General features: G+C 39.0%; 1 protein-coding gene across 1 annotated transcript; it reads left to right on the top strand.

Moving 5' to 3' along the window:
- Positions 1–315: 315 nt before the first annotated feature.
- Cpr97Eb (Cuticular protein 97Eb) lies at positions 316–18,691 on the top strand. Its single transcript, XM_019041740.2, has 3 exons — positions 316–469; positions 15,526–15,956; positions 16,995–18,691. Exons 1-3 carry the CDS (start codon positions 452–454, stop codon positions 17,080–17,082), a joined length of 537 nt encoding a protein of 178 aa, XP_018897285.2. The 5' UTR covers positions 316–451; the 3' UTR covers positions 17,083–18,691.
- Positions 18,692–22,921: the final 4,230 nt, after the last annotated feature.

Raw genomic sequence — 22,921 nt, 5'->3', positions numbered from 1 at the left:
TTTTAGAAATAACGCGAGAGGGGGGCTTACGGCTTTGAAAAGCATCTCATTAGCCTAGCAACGAAGCCCCCTTTGGCCCCCTCCTCCAGCTCACCTGCGCCGTGCGCCAAGAATTCGAGACGTCCCCCGCTGCGCTATTCGGGGGCCCGCCCGCACCCCCTCCCGGACGCGACGGCCCCCACCGTCCTGGGAAGATTCCCGAGCGTCGGCCGGGACTCAAAAGGACCGCCTCGGGGGGCGCATCCTCAAAAAATATCCCCCGAATTGAATTTCGCACAATCGCCCCCGTCGACCGAGCGGCGTCAAGAGCCGAGCGTAACCTTGGAGCCGTGGGCCGGCGGTGGCACAGTCAGTCGACGGCAGCTCTCGAACTTGGTCCAAGCTCCCAAGTATATAACTCATTCCGTGTTCCCGCGCCCGTTCAAACGCACACTCCGTAACGCGCTTCGACATGGCTTTGCGATTTGCGGTGAGTCGTCTCTTTTTTCTACGTTAGGGGTTGAGGATTCTAGGGGTGCAGGGGTGGGAGCTGTTAATTTTCCGCGCAGTTCAGTTTTGCACACTTTTCCAGGAAAAAAAAACAGTTTAGGCTGGATCTTAGAATGGCATCACCTAGAGTTCGGATATGTGTCACGCACAGTCGTCTCTTTTTTTCCTTAGGGGTTGAGATTCTAGGGGTGCAGGGGTGGGAGCTGTTGATTTTCCGTGCGGTTCAGTTTTGCGCACTTTTTCCGGAAAAAAAACCAGTTTAGGGCTGGGTCTTAGAATGGCATCACCTAGAGTTCGGATATGTGTCACGCACAGTCGTCTCTTTTTTTCCTTAGGGGTTGAGATTCTAGGGGTGCAGGGGTGGGAGCTGTTAATTTTCCGTGCGGTTCAGTTTTGCACACTTTTCCAGGAAAAAAACCAGTTTAGGGCTGGGTCTTAGAATGGCATCACCTAGAGTTCGGATATGTGTCACGCACAGTCGTCTCTTTTTTTCCTTAGGGGTTGAGATTCTAGGGGTGCAGGGTGGGAGCCGTTCATTTTCCGCGCAGTTCAGTTTTACGCACTTTTCCCGGAAAAAAACCAGTTTAGGGTCCTAGAATGGCATCACTTAGATTTCGGATAGGTATCACGCACCCTATCCTTGTAGGTTGTAGGACTAGTTTAATCCAGACAGAGCAGGTGTCAGGGGCCTACCCAAAATCAAGTTGATGCCATTTGCCATACCTCTCTTGGCATGAGGACTAGGCCGTTTTTTCCTGGAGGTTTTCTTTGCACGATTTGACAGCAGTGAGATGCTTCTTTGATTCTGATTGATCTAATTTAATGCATGTTCATGCAACTTTGAATGCATTCTACGAGCTTGGAATTATGTGTAAGTTTGGAGACGTCTTATTAATGTTCGAGGAAATATGATCAAGATTTTCTTTGTTATTTTTTAAGTTGGATGATTATTAGTTTTTTCACGAATTCTTAATAACATTTCAATAATATTCCAATCATGCTGATCCATTTTGATGAAATGCATGTTCAACATAGGAGAAAAGTTCATGGGAATAAATGTATGAAAGTTCAAAAGTATTTACATACATTTGGTATGGTTTTTCTTTATTTCATGCATAAAAAGTAATGTATATGTTTTAAGTTCGTATGCAAGACTCGTGTTTCTCCAACTTCACTATTAATCTGTTGTGCAGACACTGTGCTGTTTCACCTGAATCGAAGTCTAAACTGAAGTTTTTTTTTTTTTTTTTTTTTTTTTTTATTAAAAAGAAAAAGGAAAAGGAATATAAATACAAAGACAACTCCGGAAAAATACTAAAATTTTAGGACCCTCTTGAATTTCTATATCTGTTGAACGAATCTAAACTTTTTCAAGTCTTTTTATTAATGTCTATATGGAGAGAAGTTTAAAATTGTCTATTCCAACTCGGTTGAAATTATCTGTTCCAAATCGATTTGAAGTCAAAAGAGATCTATCTGAGGACGACGGTAGAAAATATTTTTGTAAATCGGTTCTAATTTTGACGGATTTAACTTGTGACCTCAAACGACAGTCTCCTCTTCACATCCTAAATTTTCCGCTTTTCCGTAAGTTCTGCAAGTACAAGGAAAATTTCACAAACAGAGCTCAATGTTGTCATTTACAAATTCTCAAAAGTACTCTGGAAAAAGACGGGTTAGAACATAGAGATATGTAAAACCGGGTTGTTGGAATGAGGAGATAATTGCAAAATAACTCATTTGCATACGCCCCACCCTCTATATACACCACTGGAAGCAAATATCGACTGTCCCCATGAACGGGTTTGTCTTCATTTTTCATACTTGTGAGCTTTTTCTCTCATTTATGTTCAAGCTTAAGTGTTTTTTCGTGAGAGACAATGATTTTTCCCAGCTCATTGTGAACAAAATTGACAGAATACTCTAAAGTTAGCTTCTCAATAGAGTGTTGCACTTGGGCAAAATGTTGAATACTTTTTAAACATGTAATTGACAACGGTTTTGCCAAATGGAGTAAAATAAAGGGGAATTTTGTTCAGGTTCACAAGTCAAAATTGCCAAGTGTTTTGGAATAACTATGGCCCAAAAAGACTTTAAAAATTTCGTGAAAGCAAAGGTTGTCGGGAATGCGTCTGACGACGAGAATAAACATCGAAGGGCACTCTCTACAATACCTTTCTTGAGTAACTCATCGGGGGTGACATTTCTTGAAAATGTTGGGCAAGATTCAGGTTTATATTTCCGGAATTTCAAGCTATAGCAGTAAAGATGGAGAGCTTTCATACGTGTTTCATAACTTCAGTTCAGAATAATATTTATCGACTTTTTTATCATAGTCTTTGATGCTTCCAGCCTTGACCCATCTTGATCAAGTAACACTGCTGGAAAAGGTCAAAGAGCTTAAAGAAGAGATTATGCATCTTCCGTCGCGCCTCTTCACATTCAGTCACAAGCCCCTCCCCCCCCTCCCCAAAAAAAAAACACTTATTTGTTCATCTTATCTGAGAACTGAAACTTTTTAATCGTCCTCTTCAATGCATTTCTCAAACTCTGAGAATAATTTATTTTCCTGGAAAACGATAGACTAAACCTCGCAAGAACGAAGATTTGAACATAGCGTTAAAGAATGGTGAAAGGCACCCTCTACCTGTTTATCTATGTCCCTTTGCCTTTACCCATATGCTTATATGTTTCGATTGCATTCGATTTTCATATCTGAGAATTGACCGCGCTGCATCATTCTTTCCACCATGTCTATAATATTTAACCGTGAACTCATTTACGAATGCTCTAAAGTGACGTATGTATCCTGAAAAAGTGCAACTTTCACATACTGAATATTAGCTTTTCTTACCCAGTTTCATTTAATGTCGGTGATCCCATAAGAAGATCACTGTTTTTGTGCGTATAGTCCCATCATCAGATCAGAAAGGTGAAAAAATTCTACTAACGATGAGAGTGATTGTCGAGGAAAAGCAACTTTTCAACTATAAAAGGATCTTTCCCCGACTTTCTGACGTAAAGATGCCACCGTTACCACAGGTATCTGAAATTGAAGGAACCTGGTAGAAAATTTACTAGATTTACCATTATACTACCGTGCTATGCAAGAACGCCGTTAATCCATAAAGATTTTCCCTCATTTTTTGGAACTGAACACATTATAAAATAAAAACTTTTTCACCCATGCACCTCAAATTTTCAGGTCAAGTTCTTGATAGTATTTGTGAAAAAATTCTGTAAAAATATTGCTCCAAGGATCACAAGTTTTTCTGCTGTGATACATTGTTTCCAAAAAATGTAAAAAGGCGTTTACGGCGTTTTTGCGTTGCACCTCAGTATAGTCGTTAGATTGGTGTTTAATTAATAGAAATTAATTGATCAACGCTCACATGAAGTTATTCAAAGAAAACGAAAAAGGATAAATGAGTGGATTCAAACGGTTCATCCGTCGATAGTTGCGTCTAACCCTCGTGTCCGCCGCAATACCGTCGTTTTACGTTCGACTCCGAGAAAAAAAGAGGGGAAAACTGATTCTCGATCAAAACAAAACCAAAATACGGAGAGAGCAAGTATTTCATCGAGTACGTGCGGCCTTCAGCGCGCGTTTGGTTTTGACTTCGGAGAAATATCGGTGCACGTTGCCAGACATTGGTTGGGATTCTCAACTTGGAAATAGTCGATCCATAACAAGAAAAATTGCATTTCTTCTCGTCAAGTGGCAACGCTGGATGGATTTCGTATCGAAGCGATCTCGTTCGGAATCAGAGTCACCAACACCACGTTGCGGCGATGGCAACCGATGACCGCATTATTTCAAGCAAATCGTTGCAATGATGCGCGGTTGCCATTTTAGCACGAATATTGCGTGTTTTTGTTGCATAATAGAAAAGGAATTAGTGTTGTGTGTTGAGGGAAACCTAAGAATTCTTATGATGAATCGAGGATATTACCTTATGTGTGCGGTCATCACGTGTTCCGAGAATTACGGAGTGCACAACTGCTAACTCGTGTTTCTTTGAGAATTCTACCAAATATTTAGCGTTTTACCAGTCATAAAGCAATTACTCTTCATGAATAGTCCGATGAAATATTTAGTAATCTCTACAATAATTATTACTAGTATCCAAAAACTAACGAAGTTAAAACAAAAAAGTAAGTAATTGTCGTAGACAAAATATTTCCGAAATTTTTCCGTCACAAAGAGAGCAATCTTTGCCAGAGCTGGTTATACGTCTGACAAACTCCCTAAACCAGTAGTGCTCCTTGTGTGGGGGTGACTAATTACCTCAAGCGCGTTACCATGTTGTGACGTAGATAAAAAGTACTGGTAGTAGGTAAAATCCGAGGTACTAGCTTTGAAAATTCATTGCGGCGTTTACAAAGCGTCTAAAAATTCTACAAAATTTTTTCCCATCTATCTCCACAGTTTTAGAATAGTCAAATTCCTTGCTCCCAATGAGGGAATTTTCTCTTGGCGGGAAGAAGAGAAGGATCGTCGTGGACTTTTCACTGGAAAAATCAAACTTTTTTTCAATCGGAAATAAAATTGCTGGACTCAAGGTCTCTTTTGATTTAAATATGTTTTTTTCTTGAATTTTTCCTCTAATCAAAAAAAAAAATAATTTTAGGAGTAAATGTAAGAGTATTTCTGCTTAAATCAAACTACTTTTTGTCCACTGGTTACCACAATTTGCCGTCAAATTTTACAAGCATAAAAATTAAGAAGTTTGGTCCGCATCAAAAAGTATTGATTACACGGAATTAGAGCTGTTGCCATGGTGACGGCACCTGGCGGCAACTTCAGCAATGAATTAATTGCGTAATTACGCGTATTCGCCGTCAACCTGTTTGGGCGACGCAGCTGTTCACACGTCTATTGACGCAGCATCAAATCCGTTGATTTTATGCCATTGATAGACACGTTGCCAGGTTCATTATATTAAAATAGTTTTATTTTATAGACTATACAAATACGCAATGCTGATTTTGCGCTCTGGCAACTGTTGACGGAAAACTGGATTAAACTAACTAGGGGTGTTTTAAAGGCTGATCGACTTCACTTTTTTGTGCACCTTATTATTTTAGTGTAAGTCATTAAATGTCGTTCTTACTCTACTCTTGGCTTTTGCCGTGTTTATTTCGTGATTTTAAAAATAATTTTGTTTTCAAAATATTTTAAAGCTCGAGGAAAATTTCAATTTAAATTCAAACGGCATTTTTGGAATACCTTTGAACACTTCTCTAAATTGCGATTCGCAAAGCCGGAGAAAAAAGGAATTAAATAAATCCGATGAACAAATAATATTCAATAAATGAAGGTAAAGTTATTTAAAATCAGGGAAATGTTAAAACAAAACGAAAACGTGAGGTATACAGTCAGCGCTGACCTTATTGCAAACATCTAGCTGTACGTCGAAACTCAAAGTTTGATCCCTTTGAGCATAATCTGAGGAAGTCAAAAAGTTGTAAATCGCGCTGACTCCATAATTTCGGCGAGCTTGCATGGTCCTAAAGTTTCAGCCACATTTGCATTATGAAAGAAAAAATTGGTGATTTTGGATTCCACACATTGAAGACCAGTACGTTCAATTTCTGTCGAAATTGTAATAATGGAACTATCTCCAGTAATCATGGTTCTGCGGTAGATTCATATAATAGGTACCGTTTTATAATTTTTCATCGATATTAAAATCTGGCATCAGATGTTCTTTAAAAGGAAAAGTATTTCGTTCCTCTCAGCTCTGAGATTTCATCTAATGACCAATAAAAAAATAGAAAGCAAGGAAAATAGGGAAAAGCGGTTTATCATCCTGGAACGCATCTCTTGTAGAAGTGTTTGCGGACTAGCATGAAGAGCTCATGCACGAGGCTCAAAGTGGACCCGTAGAAAATCGATGCGACTGATCTAACCAATTCAACTATGAATCATCAATTTTCCTCTTAAAAAACCCAAAATAAGTCCATTTTACACGGGAATATAGCAACACGGTAGCACCACCATAAATCGGTGTAAAAATGACCGCAGTGCACCAAATACACCATGTTGCGTCATACGAGCGACTTAATCATAAATCGTCGCGGCTATCATCGACATTAAGCCCATGAAAACGATTGAGTAGCCAGGCAAGAAGTCCTCAGGTGAATAAGACGGTGAACGAAATTCATTGTTGTCTGATCGTCTGATCATAGAAAAGAGTATGGAAATCCCTTTGATCCGCCCCATCCCCTCCCCCATCACAGTCTGAAGACGAAGAGAGTTTATATTCAGGGAAGATAGTTTCGTATTGCTATCAGTCCAGTTTGTAATCAAACTAAGTAGTCTTAAAGAGGCTATCTACATAGTTAGTCACAAAAATTTGTGATCTCCGTTCGATATTCTGATTTTGTCTATTAAGTGTGGCAACTCTGAATTGAAGTGAGAATATCGATAAGGTATACTTATAGTTTAGTGGAACGCAGAGAAGTGGATGGATGAACCAAAATTACTAAGTGAGAAAAGTGCGATTTAAATTAATAGTTTGTTTTTCTACCCTGGCGTTTGAGTCTCCAAGCAATTTCACGTGCATGGTCATGTTGAAAAAGTTTCCTGTCGGTTAGAGACCAAATCAGGTTGGATCCAGTACTCTACGTGTTTTTTGAGTAACTTATAGATTATAATTTCCAAATATAATTAATCATGCGGCACATTCAATGAATAACTTGAATGTAAGATCATATTTGAGTCGAAATTAAAAGCAGGAGTTTTTCTCATTTCGTTGCTTTCCCTCGTGTTTAAAAAGAAATCCGTAGAACTTTCAACTTTTGTCCACAAGATAAAACAAGTTGCCTCATACCAGCAGCATTGAAATTGTAATAGGTCCTTATTGCAAGATACGGTTCGTATAGGTTTCCTCCTAGGTAAATCTTATCATTTATGGTTTTGAGCGGTTTGGCTACGAGTGTGTTTATCATAATTAGAACCACAATTGTTCTACATTTAAAAAAGGCCAATGACCTGAGTGGCAACACGTTGGCCGACAAAATCCAAGCAAAACAAAAAAAAAATTATTTTTTTCCTTATTCTCATACCAGCCGTCTAATCAAAAGCTTTATCGAGACGATTCATTTTTTCTTTCCTTTTGTTACTCCATAAATTTACCAATGACGCCATGAGGAACTTTGAAGTTGACCAAGCTTTATTCTGTTGTGCTAAGGAAGAACGTCGTATAAACCTTCAGACGTTGCCACACTTCCTGCAATAAAACCTGAATTTACTGGGAAAATCGTGAATTTTTTTCTTCAATTTTTTCAGATAATTTTGTTCGTAATTTCGTCTAAAATGTCTGAAAATTTCAAGGAAAAATACGTATAATCGTCCTCAAAAATACAAGTTTTATTCGCGGCAATTTGGCAACTCGCGAATGTTCATACGGTGTTCTTCCTTAGCACGGCAGTATTCTTCTCCCACATCACATAAAATATCAAAATTCGTACTCCTCACGCAAGAAAAAAGTGCCAGTAGCATTCCTTTCAAAAACTTACCGGTTTCCATGGCCCCTGAAGCTGTCATCAAAGTTACCGAATTCGGCCGTAAAATTTGGCAACATTTGACTTTTTAGCCGTGGATCTCGCTCGGAGGTTCGTTTTACGTCCCACTTTGTGGGATCCAAATTAGGAGAATCGGATCAAAACAGTTACAAAGTGCAAAGTTATGTCACCGGGTTGTGAAATTGTATCATAAGAAAGCTGGCTCTGGCACGATACCGAAGCCAACACCTTTAAATTCGGAGGTCGGGCCCATTGAGCGGTTACACCCAGGTTGTGTTGCACGAGCGGTTTCAATGAACTGCTCATGAAAAAATGTACGTGGTGATGATTGCGGAAATATCCGTTGGTGGCTCGAAGCCCACTCGACGGCTTAATTATTAAGAATTAGATTTAGGATCGTGGATGAACGGAAGAATTGAATCATTATTTTAAGCACGTGAAGTAAACATGCGAGAAACCACACTAATTGGGGAGCCTGGAGGACAAGGCGCATAAGTGCAATTTTTGAAAAAATTTAGGTATTAATGATTCCAAGTAAAACTAGTCTTAATGCATATTCTGTGAAAAATTCGCTCCTAAAATTCATTTTTTAAGCATCGAAAGTCAGTTTGAACTTTCTTTCCGCCATAAGGATCCATGTAATTTCAAAACTTCAAACATCAGATTTCTCAAGATAGCAAAAACTTTACTTATGCGCTTTGTCCTCCAAGCCCCTCAATTATTCTTTACCACCCATCCAAGAGGGATAAATCAGTTGCACGAGCATACTTTGTACAGATGCGCTAATTATTATTTAGGAGAGGGAGGATTTTTTTTTTCACACGAGGGGATAATGCAACCATGGATCTAAACTACTTTTAATGTATGTTGTGCCGGAACCTGTATGAGAATTTAAAGGGAGTTGAGGAGAAATCTGCTAAAATCAAGTACTCTTTTAATCTTAAAAATACTACTATAGGTATTATTTTTGATAAATTGGATCATTTCTGTGATACGGAACAGGTTCTTCCTTCAGTCAGTGCTGCGAAAACACGGCCCCTAAAACCGCTTCTTCACGGTTTTGGGAGCCGGTCTTTTAATATCTAACGTTGAATTTTGGATTTGGTTTCTAAGTTGAATTTCTGACTCCTCTTCCTCCATTTAACGCACCCGTATCTTAGGTCTGCATTTTCCTGATATAATACGTGATAGATATGCTCAGTCCAAGCCTCCCCTTAAATCAACGTTTACTAATGAATTTTGGATGAACAATTGGACGTATTTCTGCCAAACGGAACTATGTGCATTAAGACATGGACCCTGAGACCCATAAGAATATGTGCATAACAGAGCTCACGTCATAATGAATATAGTTCCGTTTGATAGAATTACGTCCAATTAGCACGTTGCGAACTCGCGTTGTTTTGTCACTCAGTTTCGTGAAATCAGCAATACGCGCCTATTTTAGCGTCACGTGACGCAGCCCCAAACGGCTCCTTCCTCCCTGTAACGCACCCGTAACGCAGGCTAAGATTCCCCCTCTCCTCTGAGGGTATTACGTATTTAATGAACAGCCCCTTAACAAAAATAAAAATTCGTAAAATGTAACTAAGCGCACATTCGTAGATTACAGTCACACGACAGCTATACATTAGTTATGCAAGAAGATGGTTAATATGCGTGGGACGGAACTGACCAGCGATGTGTCGACAATTAGACGCTCCTGCGCATGCGCGTGTATCCGCACGTATTCCGGACGAAAGGAAGAGTGGATTCGGATGAATGAATGACCGCAGCCAGGCGCAATTGCCAATATTAAAGGAAAAGAAAACATATAAATAAACGAACGATTGGGGCTTTTAAAACGTAAATGAGCATTTGGATTTTGCAAAAAGGAACCACAAGTATTCCAATGTCGCTAAGATTGTGCGACCTATGTTACCGCGCAAATATAAACTGATCATCTAAACAAGTTTTATCTTTACTCCAAATCCCAATAATCCATAAATTCAATACAAAAATTACCATTTTAAATTTATTGTAAGTTGCACAATCCTAGCATCATTGGAATGCTATTAGTTCCTTTTTGCAAAATGCAATTCATTTGATCGTACAATTACCAAAGTCAAAATTGGATCGCATTTCAGCAAAAAGGAACCAGCGCGCTTACAGTGTTTTCAAAATCGTGCAACTTTTATTTTTTTTGTAAAATTACTATAATGTAGTTACAGTATAAAAATTTACATACTTATTTTTCTTCAAAATTTACAATTTTTTAGTTGGAAGCCAAAACTATTTGCTATCCTGGGAGGTTTTTTAGATAATCATGAAGAACCAACATTTTTACAACACTGATATAGCGCTTGTTCCTTTTTGCTATATGCGATCCAATTGATGTAAAAAAGATTTTAAGAATACAATTTATAATAAGTGAACTTTTAAAAAATGTTCGCAGGGAGAAGGGAAAATATAAGGGATAAGAAGGGACATAATATAATATACAAATATTTCAGGAAGATGTAGAATAGAGGTCACCTGCTATCTGACGGGGTCCGTTGGAACTTGGTAACCGTAGGAACCAAAGTGGCTCTTACTTACTCCGCCCCCCTTGACTGTGCTCACTTCAGCGCCAAAGGGCATAATTCCATGATACCTTGCAGTGTTGTCCCATCTGAAGTCCACACAAGTGCACATCTTGATCCAAATAACGATGACAAACCAAACCAATGTTTACAATGATTGATTATAATAATAATGGTCCTTGAAAAGCAATTCTAATTAAGAGACCTTTCAAAAATTGAAAAAGAGCACGAAAGTAATCTAAAATCAATACATTTTAAAATGATTTATAATGATGATGATAATTATGATTTTTTTTTTACCGTCGCTTACTTCAGAATAATTTAGATTCAGCCCAACTTTAATTTACGTGTAGCAAACTGATGAGAGTTGCTCTAATATTAATCAATCTACCACTCCTCTAAATTGTGCGACTTTTAAAATTTCCTCCTGCAGAAAATTGCATTCTCAGATCGTCACCATCCGGTCAAAGTATCACAAGCGCCATGCGACGTTTCAAAATTTCCGCCGTTATTTTATTTTTTTTACGGAGACACTGTTCAACATAGATTTCCGAAAATTTCACTAAATTTTCTTTGTGGTGCCGATAAAAGTCAGAAAAATTTTCAAACGGATTCAACCAATTATTTTTTTTCAAAAAATTAAATGGCGGCGGAAATTTTGAACCGTCGCATGGCGCTCGCGATACTTTGACCGGCAGGTGACGAGATATGCACCAAAAAACTGTGCGAGAAATGTATAACCTGCCGCTGCCGCCATGGCGTTACGGACCTCGAACGCGGAGCTTTTGTTGGAAGTTCGTAAACAGTGGATACCAGGCGGAGACGTCGGTTACGTGATGTAGAAAGTGCAACGGAGCATTGCGTGGTGGACAACTTTTCGCACCGCTATCCGTAGCCGCTTAAGATCACTCTGGGTCGTTTTCCCACACTGCTCCGACCAGACCGTGCCCGCGTGACGTCAACAGGGATTATTCAAGTGACGGAGTAGCCTGTTGTCGAGACTTGGTTTATTTTCGGAGGCGAGTCCGAATACGGAAGCTCCGGCTCCCGCACTGCGATTATTTTGAATTGGATCACCGGGTCAGTGGCATTCATTCCGAGCTGGTGCAAGATTATGCATTTTATAAACGGGCCGCAAAAACTGCAACCAAAGTTCTCACGGAGACGGAATTTTTAGTCCAGCGATTTTAGTCTGATTATGTAGACAAAATCTGATTTTGAGATTTCGAGTAAAAGAGCTCTTTGATGTCCTAAATAATACTCGTAAGTTTAGGGCTATATTTTTGAACCACAACTAGTGTGATTTTTTTGCCCAAAATATTTTTAGAACTTCCATCCGTGTTTTGGTTTTGAAGACTTTTTGAGTTTTTTTTAGACTAAGGTCCCCTTCTCTGAGCATGGTCACGTTTTGACAATAATTAAACGTGATAAAAATTTGAAAGCGTTAAAGAAGTTTAAAAAAAAAAAAAAAAAAAAACTGAAGAAAAAAATTATCAAGAAGAGTCCTAAAAATTCACTCGTTTTCACACCTGGGAATGAATTCTGAAAAAAAAAAAAAAAAAAAAAAAAAAAAAAAAAAAATCGGCATGTTTTTATTATAAAATCAGATAGTAAAGGTAGCTTTCGTCACGCTTTTTAAACCGTACTTAAAGCTGGTTTTGTTGAAGCCACACAAATGCAAAGTTCACATTTTAGCACACTTATAAAATATATATTTTGTCTGGGTAGTCATGCAAACTATGAAAAATCATATTTCAGAAAGTAGCTTTACATTGAAGCTGACGTATTTCCTTAAAAATTGTCTAATAAAGTATCAATTATAGGACATGTTTGTGAAATATCTATGGTTCTAGGAAAGGGACCAAGCATACGGCCTCCAAAAAGGAGGCCGTTCATCATTTCATAGCTGTTTTCCTTAAACATTTTCCGCTGAAATAATTCTTCATGTTTTTAATTCGATAAAGAGGACAAAGCAATACAGGACATCGTTTCGCTAAAAGACCACATTACTCACTTTGCTCTCTGAATATCATAAGGATCCGAACGAAAACAGTTACAATACACAGTGAGGCAAGCAAGCTTTGTGTTTGAATTTTATTCAAATCAATCACCGGGAGAGTCAACAATGAGAGGCAAAATTCACCATCTCGCGTGAAAAATAGTCAACGAGGTTCTTCAACCACCTTTTTTGAAATTAATATTCTTTATGTCCATCTGATTTCATAGTGCCTGAGGATCGTATAATCCATATTCACCAAATAGTTTGGGTCACCTGTTACGCAATCACACGTCAATGAGCCGTCTCTGAGCCACAATCTTCAAATTAATTCTCAGGGCACACCCCGGGGCTAATTTCATATTTATGCGGATGAAACGTACGCTTCAATTTATGGCGCGAAGACAATTTTCCCCGATATCACTTCAGCATTTCAAATGCCGCAAAAAAAGCGGCTGTGGTGAAGGTCAACCCACTTGGTGACCGGTATAACTTTGCAGCCCTTTTTGCCATTTTTCAGGATTGTGCGTTGATAGTCATGAGACTTTTTTTCCATCGATTCTCGAGATGGGAGGGAGCTATCTAACAAGACCTTTGGTTTCCGCACAATTTTTTCTATTTCAAGACTGATTAGGGAGCGACAGAGCTTTGTGATGTAAAAACAATGTATTTAAATTAATTAACATTCTTGAAGAATGTGTATACCTGAGAGTTAAAAGTCTCAGCTTTGAATGATGAACCATCCTTAAAACCGGAAGGCTCAGCAAAAACATCCGTCAAAATAACCTAAAAGGCGTTCACTGACAAATTTTTATTTGGATGTTATTTGGACTTAAAGCGTCGTTTCTTGTCAACAATTTTTTTTCTTTTAGTTAAATCCGCGCAGATTTTAAGTGTGGATTTTTAGCGGATTTTAAAGTAATATTTTCAAATTCTTCATCACAATTTGAATTGTGGCGCCCACCCTCCCCCCCCCCCCGAAATTCTATCTTCGCTAGTGTTCATTGAAGCAACTTTCAACCGTGTGTTAAGGCTAGTTTTTTGTCCCTGTTCGTTAAATGCATGGCTTGTATCCTTGAGGCTAGTTTAAAATTCGTCCAAGACTCCGGTTGGTCAGGAATTTATTTTGAGAGATATTTGCACTGTGAGACACCTGTGTCTATTCGCAATTTCCGTTGCGTGCCTTCTTCTTTTATTTTTATACCCGGCAATGCTGGAATGTGGGTACCCAGACTTGTTGACTCACCCAGATTAAAAGCTCGGTCTGATTCTGGCGTGGCTCAGATCCAGATCAGCCGGCTGGCGGTGACACGTTCAAGGCCGAACTTGGTCAAATTCCTGCATAATGCCCCGTCCACTAGATCAAGGCGCTTTCTTCCTTGATGTTACGCTGATTTTGGGCGGAATCACGATTCACGAGATGCTCGTCTTTCGTGTAAATTATTCATTTTTCGATCGACTTGAACTTTTAAACGTCCATGCTCGCCTTCAGTCTCGTTCGCGTCGCCCGTGTCTGGTATGAGACGCCTTTGTTCATTTATGATCTCCAATACTGCCGTGCTAAGAAAAAAAAAACCGTACGAGCTTCCAGACACTGCCAAATTTCCTTCGAAAAATCATGAATTTCTGGGAATCATGTACCTAATTTCCTTTCAATTTTTCAGAGAATTTTGTTCGTGACTTATCTGAAATGTCTGATGATCTCAAGAAAAAACATTAATAACTTCCTTCATAAATAGATTTTTTCTAATAGTAAATTTGGCAACATTAAAATGTTCATACGGCATTTTTCCTCAGCATGGCAGAATAAGGATAAGATTTTACACAACTCCCGCTACAATTTTAAGAGATCTCGTATTCTTTGTCAAATAACGGCATTCTGAAACCTCCATATTCGCACCGCATCCTCATTAATCCATCATCATTCCTCACATTCTACGAGTGGTCTCTGATAATCGGCGGGTTCATGAATGGTACGAATTTTAAAGTTCATGCTGTTCAAGAACTTAAATGGATTGAAACCTTGACTGCGGAATTCTGAGACGGATCTCACTTAAAAGCTCGCCTCTAGGTGAGTGTTTCAAGGAAGGCATTACTCTTGAATAACAAGGTAGTGCAAGAGACGTTATCTCAAAGCTGTTGAAAGAGCGGCTATTTTAAGCGTTAATTGTTCGAGGTAAATCCACCGCAGCTAGTTTAGCTTAGCTTCGAACGGTGAGACCTTCCTGTCGCGTAAACACGAATTTTACTCCTGCATCGGACACAGTTGTTTCTCAAAGTATGGTGGGTTATCGTACCGCCCGGCTGACTATCAAAAATGCGCAGTTAGTTTTTGGCAAAATTGTGGCCAAACGGTTCCCAGCGAAGGAATTTTCTTTAAATTGCCACAACGGCTGTTGGAATATTTCCTTTTTGAAGGGGATAAAGATTGTAAGCAATATGTGACACAAATCCTTAAACAGACTTTTTCTGCAAAATGACTGTTTTTGGCCTAACTTGGAAATTGAAGGCGAAATATAGCAATGTGAGGGACGTTCATATCCTCTTCGTGTCAAATCTACCTCTTGTACATGTTTAAGTAGAAAACGTTTAACAAAAACAAATCCTCTGCTTATCATCCCTCATTTGGACCCAGTTTATCAGAAAGGAACCGAAGCACATTTTCGAAAAAATTGAGTAAAGAATATTTTCCAGTTCCACTAGCCATACATTTTCTCCTGCCAAAGACTGAAAGTTGAAAAACTGAAATTAGTTTGTAGAGAGGGGAGTTAAAATGTATTTTCTACATTGAGCCCTATGCAGGAATAAAACTTCATACCTCTTCTTCTCAGTTTCAACTTAATGTGAGCTGATTCCTTTTTGATGAACTCGGTCCATTTAGTACCTCCTAGAGCGTCCCTTGACCTTTCTCATTGAGTAATTTCCTAATTAGTTTTCGTTTTGTTACAGGTGTTAGCAGCTTGCTTGGTAGCAGCATGGGCTCAGCAGCAGCAGGTACAGCGAACGACCCCAGTGCCAATCCTGAAGCAGATCAACAGACAGAATGAGGACGGCTCATACAGCTACGGCTACGAGTCGGCCGACGGGACGTTCAAGATCGAGACCAAGTACCCGACCGGGGAGGTCTACGGCAAGTACGGTTACGTGGACGCTGACGGCAAGGTGCGCACCGTAGAGTACGGCGCCTCCAAGAAGGGCGGATTCAACCCGGCCGGTACCGACATCAACGTCCCGCCGCCGACCCTCGTCAACAACAACAACCTCGCCGACAGCGACTACGACGACGGTTCCTACAGGGAGGACCCCAGCATCTACTACAAGAACGACCCCAACTCCGCCCCCGCTGCCCCCGTCCAGCAGGCCAAGCCCCTCAAGGCTAGGTAAACCAATTGTCTTCTTATTTAAACGTCGTCATATTTCACCAAAAGTAGTGCCTCGGGGGTAGTCTGTTAATAAGCACGGTATTAGAGTATTCTGCCGTACTGAGGAAAAACGCCGTATGAACCTTTAGGCGTTGCCAAATTTCCTTCGATAAAACACGAATTTCTTGGTAAACATATGACAATTTTTCTTCCAATTTTTTAAATAATATTATTCGCAACTTCACCTACAGTTCCTGAAAATTTCAAGGAAAACTATTTATTACTTACCTCAAAAATAAACATTTTATCGAAGGAAATCTGGCAACTCTCGAATGTTCATACGGCGTTCTTCCTTAGCGCGGCAGTAACGGTCAGCTGCTTGTCTGGTATGGTCATGTTAACAAGATGACGGAAGAGAGGATGCCGAAGAAGATACTTGATTGGGTTCCTCTTGGCAGGAGATGGAGGGGACGCCCAAAGAAAGGGTGGCAATAGGGGGTTTTAGAGGAAATGAGGGGGGAAGGATGCCAATCCCTGAAGGGCTTTGGGCGGATAGGGAGATTTGGCGGCTGGGTGTCGCAGATCGCCGAAGAGTGCCATGAAAGCGGCCTTTATGTATGTGCTCGGGAGGGAAGACAGGGGATGTGGAAAGCCACCTTACGGATGCCTTGGGACAAGGAATCCTCGAAACCGAACCTGTCTTTGTGCTTTATTGTGTATCGTCATCTGAGTGTAAAATACAACTGCTGAGCGCTTCTCTAATACCTATACGTATTAGAGCTTTTCCGATTGTTTTTGTTTATCTCACAGGGAATGATGAATGGATAGGTGGGACTTATTTTCGGAGGTAGCCGAAGTTCTGGTGGCAGTTACCGTACTCTTGAAACTCCTTCAGACAATCCTTCACAGTATGGTAAATGCAAAAAATACTTTGATTACCCTCATCAGAAAGTCTACTTGCATCCAAAATTGAGTAGACTTTACAATATACTTACTATTTTTTCCTCTTCCGGGCTTTTATGAGACTTAATTGACAAGAACTCGATATTCTTCCAGGTTCAACAACGCTCCAGTGACGCAAGCACCAGCTTTCCGCACTCAGCAACAACAATTCTCCTCCAGCAAACCACCGGACAGAGCTTGAGCTGGTCCGCACCCGCCCAGTCCAGAACCGCATGGTCCGCGCCTGTAGCCCAACCTCAACCTCAGCCCCAACCTCAATTCCAACCTCAACCCCAACCCCAGGTGAACTGGGCTCAACCAAGCGCCTACGCCCCACCCAACTACGATCTCTTCAGAGGACACCCTGCAGCCAACATTGACCCCATCACCGGCTCATACTCTCTCCAGTACGTAGGATAAGTCATGCGGCCTAAACCTGCGCTATGGCTACCGCTGGATTACTGCGGTAGTGCTGCCCTCTAGTGTTCATCAGAGACACCATGGTTACGAAGAAGACGAAATTATTTCGGAGCTGATTGATGTACATTTTCCACGTTCTTAGTGGTGATTTGTTTGTTTAATGTTCGATGACCCTAATGGGCACTGAGAGGCACAGCCTGTGATTAAAGACTGCTAGATTTACCACTAAAGTCGAAGAGCGTCAAGAAACCACCTTTTTTTTGAACATCAAATTTACCAGTCATATTAAATTTCTTCAAACATCCCCAATGTTAAAATAAATGATTCCCTTTTAAATCCAGAGGGGAAATTGTATCTTTCGGTGCAGATTTCTTACAAGCTAAGGATTCTTCGACTTAAAAAAACGGGTCGTTTCTTACGCAAATTGGCAGCTAAGATTCCGTGTTTCATAAATGCCATGGAAGTTCTTAATTTGTAGGGGAATATACTCTGTACCATATAAAATTTGAAAAGTTCATTTTTATTCAGTCAAAGATTTTTTACTCCAGTTCTTCATGACTGAAGAATAAACTAGTCTTGTTATTTTCAGTATTACGCTGCAAGCTCTCACTTCTGTGGCTCTTAGATAAGAGCTTAGAATTAGATTTCATCTGATGTCCCCTTATTTTGTAAGGGGTTGTAAACATCTTAAAGAATTAAAAATTAGGAAGTCCTCCTCTGAAATTTTAATCTCACCTGTATAGTATCTTTCCTTTTTTTTATGAAGAAAAAATGAAGAAAGAAAGTATCAACAAATCTTGTTATTGTACACTTTTCCCATCAGAAAACTTCCGAATTAAGGAGTATGCTTAGAAATATATGTAATTTTTATGAAATGTTAAAAAATTTCTGATAAAAATGACACAAAATAAAAAGTATACAACTTAAAAAATGAAAATCATTTGTGTTTGTAAAAAGTCAATACGAATAAATCTAAAATAAAATATAAAAAAAATTCATATAGATATCCGAATTTCAAAGAGAATATCTGTATGCCTACAACTCATTCATAGTAGATTTTTCCTTTTACTCTCTGTGCGTACAATTTTTTCTCCTCGTGCGATTGTAGTCTTTCTCTACTGAAGTTGCCTTTTATAATTTTCAAATTTTTTTATAAGCTTTGTAACTTTGTTCTCCTTATATAACATTTTCTGTTTTGGTATTGTATACGTAATTGATTTTGAAACCGTAGCAGCTGATATTTTTACATGTTTATTCCCTGTCAACCCCGTGATAGATCATTGATAAATTTCAGTATTGTTTTCTTTCTACTTATTTATTGCTGTTGATACTTTTCACTTTATTTTCTATACGAAGCATTTTCTGTAAATAAAGTTTAGATTAAGTTCCCACGAGTATGTTTTATTTTATTGCGAAGAACCCTCTATATTTCATAATTTCCAGAAAAGTTTCTAGTGTTTGATGTTTCACATCAACAGCCGAATGAAACATTTAAGATACTTAGTTTTTTAATAATTGGGCATATGTTACCTAATTTCATTATAAGAAGAATCTTACTATTTTGTGATTATGGATGTACAAGTAACACCATAACTCTCCATCCATTGTTCTATTGAAAATTTCTATCAAAACTTCATAAGCAGCAGTAAGAGTGTAATTTAGACTGACGTGCTCCAGAATTTTCAGGAAAATTGAATCTGATCACTTGACTTCCTCCTTGAATTTTATCTAATGAAATGTTGAAGAAAATCAATATTAATATGAATGTGTCTATTTCCTGTTTGCATTGTACACTTTCATCAGAGAGCAGATTTTTTGTGAGGAATGTACATAAGTGCGGGCATTTTTCTGGAAAGCACCGGTGGGGGTGGATGTTGACCATAAAAGTAAGGAATTAAGTAAACTTGTGAAATTAAGAGTTAGGAAAATTTCAGGTTTGATTTTGGGTAAAAATTTGAAACGAAGTTAGAAATGTGCCAAAGCTGATCTTCAAAGGTAATAACTTATAGATTAAGACTCTTTTCCACTCGGTTTCTTCGTTTATTCTGCACTTCAAACCATTAATTTGCGTATTTATGAGATACCTGCACTGAAAAAAAAGTAGTTAGCGTTGAGAACTAATTTGGTAAGTTCTCGCCAAGTAGAATCAAAATTAGGCTTCAGAACTAATTTATTGTACTGAAGCACCAATCAATTCGCTTCATACGCTGACTTCACTTTACTAGAGCGCGAACCAGAATTGGAAAACAGCACTAGCTGTAAAATTAGCGCTGTGGTAAGACAAATTCACCTTCGGGTCAAACTAATTCGCCCTCAACGCTAACTGCCACATTGTCCGTTACATTTATTTAGTTTCGAAAAAGTGGCGTCGGTACAACAGCCTCAATCGCGTCAGCTCGTGAAAATCAATTAAAATGTGAAATTTCGGGCTCGTTTGACAATGTAAATACTCCCGGTATGATTTATAGTGTCCTCTCTTTCTTGAAAACGTTCGAAAGCAACATAAATAAACCTGTTAAGGTTAGAAATCGTCTGTTCGATTCAAAAAGTAAACAAGCATGATATTCGTTGGAGTCGTCAATCTTCTGTATTAAATTGCGATTAAAGCGTTCCGCGTTCAGTTTATATTTTACGAAAATCTGTGAACTTACTGCTTACTTCTATAGTTCGTGTTCTCCCGTAATTTCAAAAGAATATCTCAAGTGTTCGGACGAGATATGTTTATTCATGTGAACATTCGCTACCGTTTCATGTGTGAGTGTGTGTCTCTCTAAAGGATAATTCTGTCTACTTGCACGTACCTATGGGATATTCCTTTCCTCTGTCGTTCATTTGGAACCGGTCAGTTTATTTTTACCTCTCATCTTTTAAGAAATCTTATTTTCCTGAAAGTATTGTCCAGTTATCATTCGCTAAGCCGTTTTCTCCTCTCTCAGTTTTGAGGTTAGGTTGACCCAACCCTACCGAATGCGAATTAGAGTAGCGGAATTAGTTTCCAGCACTAATAGTGGTTAGTGTACAGAAACCAAAAATCATGTGTGTCCAAATCACACAATTTGAGTTAGTGTATAGAAACCATTTTTAGTCATCTGACGCTAACTCATTTTTTTCAGTGTGGATTAAAAGTATGACTGTCGTCAATAAATACCAGACAGGGACTTATACAGGGACTTTCCCTTAAATGCATCAACAGAAGATCATCACGAAGGAGCAATCTGATGTCTTCGTTTTCACTAGTCCGGAGATGTAACGCAAAATTTTACTGCTTCCATCGAGGCTCATTTGTAGGAGAAAACAATTATCTTTCTGTAAAGGTGTTGGAAGAGAAACTGTTTTTCACCATGGCTAACTGGACTGGATGAATAGAGAGTCGTCTAGTCAAGAAATGGTTAACTTTTCTACCCGAGCGTTTGAGTCTCCAAAGCTGTTTTGCGTGTTTCCGACTCCTTAGAACTTCAGGGTGAGGGATTAAAAATTTCAAATTTTACATAAACACTCCCACATCAAAGAGTAGACTGTGAATAGGGAAATGTTAAAAATAATTTTAAAAATCAAATAAAAAATCAGACAGAAGTCAATGTTTCAAAACTGTATAATTGCGGAATTTTTCTAAAGATACACTGAAAAAAATGAGTTAGCGTCAGATGACTAAAAATGGTTTCTATACACTAACTCAAATTGTGTGATTTGGACACACATGATTTTTGGTTTCTGTACACTAACCACTATTAGTGCTGGAAACTAATTCCGCTACTCTAATTCGCATTCGGTAGGGTTGGGTCAACCTAACCTCAAAACTGAGAGAGGAGAAAACGGCTTAGCGAATGATAACTGGACAATACTTTCAGGAAAATAAGATTTCTTAAAAGATGAGAGGTAAAAATAAACTGACCGGTTCCAAATGAACGACAGAGGAAAGGAATATCCCATAGGTACGTGCAAGTAGACAGAATTATCCTTTAGAGAGACACACACTCACACATGAAACGGTAGCGAATGTTCACACTGAATAAACATATCTCGTCCGAACACTTGAGATATTCTTTTGAAATTACGGGAGAACACGAACTATAGAAGTAAGCAGTAAGTTCACAGATTTTCGTAAAATATAAACTGAACGCGGAACGCTTTAATCGCAATTTAATACAGAAGATTGACGACTCCAACGAATATCATGCTTGTTTACTTTTTGAATCGAACAGACGATTTCTAACCTTAACAGGTTTATTTATGTTGCTTTCGAGCGTTTTCAAGAAAGAGAGGACACTATAAATCATACCGGGAGTATTTACATTGTCAAACGAGCCCGAAATTTCACATTTTAATTGATTTTCACGAGCTGACGCGATTGAGGCTGTTGTACCGACGCCACTTTTTCGAAACTAAATAAATGTAACGGACAATGTGGCAGTTAGCGTTGAGGGCGAATTAGTTTGACCCGAAGGTGAATTTGTCTTACCACAGCGCTAATTTTACAGCTAGTGCTGTTTTCCAATTCTGGTTCGCGCTCTAGTAAAGTGAAGTCAGCGTATGAAGCGAATTGATTGGTGCTTCAGTACAATAAATTAGTTCTGAAGCCTAATTTTGATTCTACTTGGCGAGAACTTACCAAATTAGTTCTCAACGCTAACTACTTTTTTTTCAGTGTACAATGATTTTTTTTTTTCTATTATTTTTTTTATTTTTATTTTTGAGGCGAACGTAGAAAGCTAAAATGAGCCTTTTTTTCTCACAAACATTCAAATCGGCATGAATAAAGCCAACAATAGTTATAGAAACGAAGAAGATTAGCCAACGAACGAAGCCAAACACTTCATTTAAACGGAAAATATTTCATTTTGACCAATATTGAACACGTTATTGCAGGCTGCCGGTTTAACACTTGAGCACTCTGTATAAGGAGTACAAGTACTTCTGAATAAATCCTAGGCCATAAGTGGTGTCCATGTAATGTTCAGCCATGGGCTGATTATTGAAATTGATAGACAGTGTGATAGACAAAGAAGACATGGGGGAACATGGAGTGATCCTTTTGATTGAAACGGGTAGTGAAGGAGGAAATTGATGGATTAACTATGGGGTCTCTCGTGAGTTACCGGTAGTTTGTCTATTACATACCTCTTTTGTCCATTACAACCACCTGTTTCCACTAATGGGATCGCTTTATTTTCAGATTGTCCTCTTTGTCTATCAATTTCAAAAATCAGCCCGCTGGAGCTGAAAATGGATTGCGTTGAATGTGATACGTTTAAACTCTCCCAATTGCGCCAGCCAGTCAGGATATGTCATTATGATAGCGAGTCTGTTCCAGCTTAAGAGATGGAATGGCAAAGTGCTAAAGTACAAGTGATAAAGAAGGGCGTGAACTGGGAAACAGTAACTTATGTGTTACGGAACGACGTTGGCGCAGGTGAAGTTGTTTAATCTGCTTGGAGCTGATTTATGATTGATCTCGACTAGGAGGACCCACGACCACGTCGACTAGTCTAAGGCAAACTGGATGCCAAGATCGTTTTATAGGGCATTGAATTCTGCTCCGCGGGTGACTTATTTTTCGGTTACCGATCCGCATTTGAATCAGTGAGTTCGAAAACACACCAACCCGGCAACTCAAAACTGCT

This window comes from Bemisia tabaci, chromosome 3 (assembly GCF_918797505.1).
Source record: "Bemisia tabaci chromosome 3, PGI_BMITA_v3".
NCBI classification, from domain to species: Eukaryota; Metazoa; Arthropoda; class Insecta; order Hemiptera; family Aleyrodidae; genus Bemisia; species Bemisia tabaci.
Note: the sequence above shows the minus strand (reverse complement) of the source record. Positions and strands in the feature narration are given on the sequence as shown.